Here is a 6806-nt window from a genome sequence, read left to right as displayed (position 1 = left end):
AATGTGGCAGAGAAGAAAACACATCACGTATGACATGTGAGAAAGCAGTTAGCAGGAACCATAGCTAAATAGTTAGTGTTTTTCACTGGCTCCCAAAAAAACTAAGGGAGGTGGGTTAGAAGCCAGGAGGCGGGTAAGACGGGGAGGGGGGGGGCGGATGGAGGGAGAAGGGGAGGTGGGGGCATGGTGGTGGTGGAGGGGAAGAGGAGAACAAGAACGCATGTTTTGAATTAAACAGTGTCCTGAAAACAGTGTGGGTGAATACAGGTAAAAATAGCAGCTGTCTTTAATTCAAAAGTAGATAATTTCATTTTCTCTGGGCAAATGCAACAAGCAGGGGATATTTTGTATTTTTATCCACAGAGTTAAGTTGCAAACAGTGGCAGAACAAACTGCCATGTTTACTAATATGCAGTGGGGAAATGTGTTGTGATATTTCGTGACTGTGTGCTTTTGTTTACTGAAGAATAATGTTGTCTATATGATTGTGTTGACAGTGGCTGTCTCCAAATAAGTCATGAGATGTAATGCATCCTCCAGCCCATGCACGCTTCCTCTTGCAATTCGTGCATCATTCCTCAGTGGAAACCTTTAAACCCTAAAATCCAGGAAAAGAAAATAAATACATTATCATGGACCTGAGGGATTTTTACCTGTTGGCTGCTCTGATTGCCTGTTTAAGGCTGGATTCCGCAATAGCTCAAGAACTTATTTACACTATTAGAGAGGAATTGCCTGAAAATGTGCCCATAGGAAACATACCAAAGGATCTGAACATTTCTCACATCAATGCTGCCACAGGGACCAGCGCCAGCCTTGTCTACAGACTGGTTTCTAAAGCTGGGGATGCCCCTTTGGTGAAAGTATCTAGTAGCACTGGCGAAATTTTCACAACCTCCAATAGAATAGACAGAGAAAAACTCTGTGCTGGAGCCTCTTACGATGAGGAGAATGAGTGTTTCTTTGAACTTGAGGTGGTGATCCTCCCCAATGATTTTTTCAGGCTGATCAAAATTAAAATAATTGTCAAGGATACCAATGATAATGCCCCCATGTTTCCATCTCCTGTCATCAATATTTCCATCCCAGAAAACACTTTGATCAACAGTCGCTTTCCAATTCCATCAGCAACAGATCCTGACACAGGCTTCAATGGTGTACAGCATTATGAATTGTTAAATGGGCAGAGTGTTTTTGGACTGGATATCGTGGAAACTCCGGAAGGAGAGAAGTGGCCGCAATTGATTGTTCAGCAAAACTTGGACAGAGAACAGAAAGATACCTATGTGATGAAAATCAAAGTAGAGGATGGAGGCACTCCACAGAAATCCAGCACAGCCATACTGCAGGTCACAGTAAGTGATGTAAATGACAACAGGCCAGTGTTTAAAGAGGGTCAAGTGGAGGTGCATATTCCAGAGAATGCTCCCGTAGGCACCTCTGTAATTCAGCTCCATGCCACTGATGCAGATATAGGCAGTAATGCTGAAATCCGGTACGTTTTTGGTGCCCAGGTCGCCCCTGCAACCAAAAGACTCTTTGCTTTAAATAATACTACTGGGTTGATTACAGTTCAGAGGTCCTTAGATCGAGAGGAGACAGCCATTCACAAAGTGACAGTGCTGGCTAGTGATGGCAGCTCCACTCCCGCTCGAGCAACGGTTACCATCAATGTCACTGATGTAAATGATAACCCTCCAAACATAGACCTCAGGTACATTATAAGTCCCATCAATGGCACAGTGTATTTGTCTGAGAAAGATCCTGTCAATACAAAGATTGCCCTAATTACAGTTTCAGATAAGGACACAGATGTGAATGGCAAAGTGATCTGTTTTATTGAAAGAGAGGTCCCGTTTCATTTGAAGGCAGTATACGACAACCAATATTTGTTAGAGACGTCCTCTTTGTTGGACTATGAGGGCACCAAAGAATTCAGCTTTAAAATTGTTGCCTCTGATTCTGGGAAGCCCAGTTTAAATCAGACTGCTCTGGTAAGGGTTAAGCTTGAGGACGAAAATGACAACCCACCAATTTTCAACCAGCCTGTAATTGAGCTGTCAGTTACTGAAAACAACCGTCGTGGGTTGTACTTAACAACTATTAGTGCCACAGATGAAGACAGTGGGAAAAATGCAGATATTGTTTATCAGCTTGGACCGAATGCCTCCTTCTTTGATCTGGACCGAAAGACAGGAGTTTTGACAGCCTCCAGAGTCTTTGACAGAGAAGAACAAGAAAGATTCATTTTTACAGTAACTGCCAGGGACAATGGGACCCCTCCCCTCCAAAGCCAAGCGGCTGTGATAGTTACTGTTCTGGATGAAAATGACAATAGCCCCAAGTTTACTCATAATCATTTTCAATTTTTTGTGTCTGAGAATCTGCCAAAGTATAGTACTGTGGGGGTAATCACAGTGACAGATGCAGATGCTGGAGAGAATAAAGCTGTGACTCTTTCCATTCTAAATGACAATGATAATTTTGTGTTGGATCCCTATTCTGGAGTCATAAAGTCAAATGTCTCATTTGACAGAGAGCAGCAGAGTTCCTACACTTTCGATGTCAAAGCCACTGATGGGGGGCAACCACCCCGTTCCTCTACTGCAAAAGTAACTATAAATGTCATGGATGTCAATGACAATAGTCCAGTTGTCATTTCGCCACCTTCTAATACTTCTTTTAAGTTGGTGCCTCTCTCAGCCATTCCTGGCTCCGTGATAGCAGAAGTTTTTGCCGTGGATATTGACACTGGGATGAATGCTGAACTTAAGTATACAATTGTGAGTGGGAACAACAAAGGCCTGTTTCGGATTGATCCAGTAACAGGTAACATCACTCTGGAAGAAAAACCAGCACCTACTGATGTGGGCTTGCACCGATTGGTGGTCAACATAAGTGACCTGGGATACCCTAAGTCTCTGCACACGCTTGTGCTTGTTTTTCTTTATGTTAATGACACTGCTGGCAATGCCTCCTATATCTATGACTTGATTCGCAGGACTATGGAGACCCCATTGGACAGGAACATAGGCGATAGCAGCCAACCCTATCAAAACGAGGACTATCTCACCATCATGATCGCCATTGTTGCAGGTGCCATGGTGGTCATCGTCGTGATCTTCGTCACCGTTCTGGTGCGCTGTCGCCATGCATCAAGATTCAAAGCAGCTCAGAGAAGCAAGCAAGGTGCCGAATGGATGTCCCCAAACCAGGAGAACAAACAAAACAAGAAAAAGAAAAGGAAGAAAAGAAAGTCTCCCAAGAGCTCTCTTTTGAACTTTGTTACCATCGAAGAGTCCAAACCCGATGATGCAGTTCACGAACCCATCAATGGGACAATAAGCCTGCCGGCTGAGCTGGAGGAGCAAAGCATAGGTAGATTTGACTGGGGTCCGGCACCTCCAACCACCTTCAAGCCGAACAGCCCTGACCTGGCCAAGCACTACAAATCCGCTTCTCCACAGCCCGCTTTCCATCTTAAACCAGACACTCCGGTTTCCGTGAAAAAGCATCACGTGATCCAGGAGCTCCCGTTGGACAACACCTTTGTCGGGGGTTGTGACACCCTTTCCAAACGCTCTTCCACTAGTTCAGATCACTTCAGTGCCTCAGAGTGCAGTTCCCAAGGAGGCTTCAAGACAAAGGGCCCCTTACACACCAGACAGGTAAATGAGCACTTTTACTGGTCTATAAGTACTGCATACAAGTGCCCAGTCAACCAGTATTAACGTGCCAGTGTGTCTCTTGTTTTGGTCTAACTTTAGCTTAGTTATAAAGAGGGGAAAAAAAACTTGACCCCTTTTCTATTCCTCTGGGGCTCAGTCAAGAATTTTTAGAACAGCTTTGAAATTTCTGAGTTCTGAGAGTTATTTAAACTCCCAGTTTCCTTCAAATGGCAAAAGATGAAAAGAGGAAATTATTCCAAAATGTCCCAAGATAACGTTTGCTGAGGAAGAAAACCTGTCCTGATAGGCCAAATTCTGCTCCTGGGGTTTCCAAATTGACTGCTTCAAGATTTTCACATTACCGTTTGATCTCAAAAGTCACCTTCAAATCTCAGGTTTTAAATGATGTTTGACGGTGTGACTATAATTATGTTACAGCTGTGGTTGCTAAAGGGGTTAATTTTTTTTTAGTCTCTAAAAAAGATAGTAGAATATTAAATGTATATCAACTGTGAAGCACATGATTGTTGATAGATTGCAACTAAGCCATATAGGAAGTCTTCTCTTTAATTTCAGATGATTTTACTGTAATATAGTAAATTGGGGGTTGAATAGAAAGGATTGCAGATTGTCCACAATGGCCAAAGTCCCCTTTCAAAAAATAAAAAAAAATAAAAGAAGAAGGAATACTTTCTCCCTAATAGAACTGATTTATACAGAAAAGAATGAATCCATTGTAAATATTCTCTCATCTTAGTAATGCATAAGTGATCTGTCATAACTCATTTTAAACTGTGAAATATGCCATATGAAGAGGGATTAAGAGGCTGAGAAACTCATATTTCAACCAAATCCAGAATTAGTTTTTCTTAGGTCTAATAATTCCTTGTTAATAAAGATTTAAATGCAGCGCTGTCTAATTTATTTCACTGGTGCTTGTCTGTTGCCATGAAATTTGAGTGTCAATAATAGCCTGTAGATGGCACTAGGGTATCATGTCCCTTGTGCTGGCCAGCTGCCAATCCCACAGTAGCAAGGAAAGGGAGAGGGAAAGATCAAGCTGGTACTATAGCCAAAGATACCTTTTATTTAATGATAGTTGCTCTGGAGCAACTAGCATGTCAGTTCATTTGCTTGCTCTTTTGTGATCAGCTCTCACACACCAACTTTCTAGGATTTTGTAATCCAAGTTCTATCTTTGTTGGTATTGAGTCCACCTATGGTGATGACCCATCTGAATTTGTTAAAAATAAGGAACATACAGATTTTAGAGAATCAAGTAAAGCAAAATAAATTTTCAGGATAGTATTGGCAGTCATTGCTTAGTATTTGAAAAGTCAAGAGTTTTTCTTCTTTTTTTCCTGTGGTGGTGGGACGGGTGAGAATGGTCTATTGAAACTCTGTCTCTCACCATCCAATGTTTGTTGCTCTGCAGTGACTTTAAGGTTTCATGGTAGTAAGATATTTATTAAAATAATTTTGGCAGTGAATCACAGAGATTCTTTCAGAACATTAAGTATAACTCCTACGATTTTACAACTAAAATCTACATTTCTTAAAAGATTAAATATCTAGAGCATTTAGAAAGTACAAGAGCTTGAATGCACAGGATGAAAGGAATTAAAATAAGTCAGTTTGGAGGTTCTAGAGGAGAATATGAAGTTATTGGATATACATAGAATTTGGAATGAGTTATTTTCATGTTAACTTCATGAGCTTTTTAAAAGAGGTTTGATGTTTTAAAGTTAACAAAATATCTGAGTTTAGTAGAGGTTTATAAATGTTGGTAAATAGTTAATCATGATGAGAAAAGTAATTTTTGAAACTAAGTGGATTTAAATATAAAGTTGCTATTTTAATGAAAAGAAAACATGGCTTTTTATTATTTGCTTTTAATGGGAAAGTCACTCAAAATACTGATATTTTATGATTTGCATAATATCTTGAAAAATATAACACGATTTAAAACTTTTCATATAAAATCTGAAATTTGTTTTCCAAAGACACATGCTGATATTATTCCCACGTCGTCATCTTTCTTTTCATATTATGTGTGGTGGGTATTATGAGCATTTATGTACAGACCCACTTTTTCTGACTTCTTCCCCAAAGTTGAATCTATATATAGTACAGTGACATAAACGTTAAGTGCATTTCAGCAAAGTATGGGAAAGATCTTTTGTCGAGGCTTAGTCAGTCATAGGAAATTTGTTTGTATGATGTAATCTTTGAAATAAGATGCTGAGTAATTCTCTAACTGGAACTAAAGTGCATTTTAGACATTCCTTGAGACCATGTGTTACCGTGCTGTTCTCCTTGTAGGCATTTCAATGTTCAAATTAGCTATAATTCACTATTATGGTAAAGAGCTACTGAAATGGCTTTGCTTACTTACACCTTTTAGAAGTTTTCATGCTGAGAAAGAAAAATTGCAATGTTGTAGAAAAGGAATACTTCTGGAAGTAAGGACAGGTGATGGTGATAGCAATGTGTACAATTTTACTATGAAAGAGGCATATTTTCTATGAATGAAGAACACACATATATATACTATCCTTTAAATTATTTTTTCACTGAACTATATGGCTGTTATTAAAGATGTTCTAGTTAAGCTAAAAAGTAAAAATTCTTTTTTTTAGCTCCTTCACTTCAACTAGTGGCTTCACGTAAATACAAAATGTGCTCCTGAAGCAACACAATTTTGAAAAAGTAAGGTTTATTACAACAAAAGCTGTCAAAGGAATTTATAAACTAAGATATAATCTGTGAAGATTTTTAATTGAGTGGGCAAAGATTGCTGTTAACAGAAACACCTTTTCACTTTATGGTGCTAGTTGATGTGTGGGGTAAAATGCAAGATTCTTGATCAAAGGGTTACCAAACTTAAATATCATGAGTTTGTATTGTCTGTGCAATGAAAACATAATGTCTGACATTTACACCATGAGTTTGATTGTAGTGCATTGATTCTTATTTTGTCTGTCCTTTTTTCCCCTGCTGTTTTCCCTCATATGATATAAAACAATCATAAACCACATTCCTCAACCACTCTGTTTTACTAAACTTTCATTTTCCTTGAATATAACAAATCTGTCACTGAATCTTCCACAAATTATTTTTTTATGAATTTTGGGAAGT

The 6806-nt window shown here is 39.2% G+C and overlaps 1 protein-coding gene across 2 annotated transcripts in view; it reads left to right on the top strand.

Annotated features, from left to right (window-relative positions):
* PCDH9 (protocadherin 9) overlaps positions 1 to 6806 on the top strand; it is a 1000311-nt gene that overhangs the window by 1301 nt on the left and 992204 nt on the right. For both annotated transcript variants that reach the window (XM_059902787.1, XM_059902788.1), the window contains exon 2: positions 498 to 3668. In XM_059902787.1, the coding sequence (XP_059758770.1) occupies positions 633 to 3668 (3036 nt within the window). In that variant the 5' untranslated portion in view covers positions 498 to 632. The remainder of the gene's footprint in view (positions 1 to 497; positions 3669 to 6806) is intronic.

Source organism: Balaenoptera ricei, chromosome 18 (assembly GCF_028023285.1).
Source record: "Balaenoptera ricei isolate mBalRic1 chromosome 18, mBalRic1.hap2, whole genome shotgun sequence".
NCBI lineage: Eukaryota > Metazoa > Chordata > Mammalia > Artiodactyla > Balaenopteridae > Balaenoptera > Balaenoptera ricei.
The sequence above is the reverse complement of the archived record's forward strand: the minus strand, read 5'-3'. Positions and strand labels throughout refer to the sequence as shown.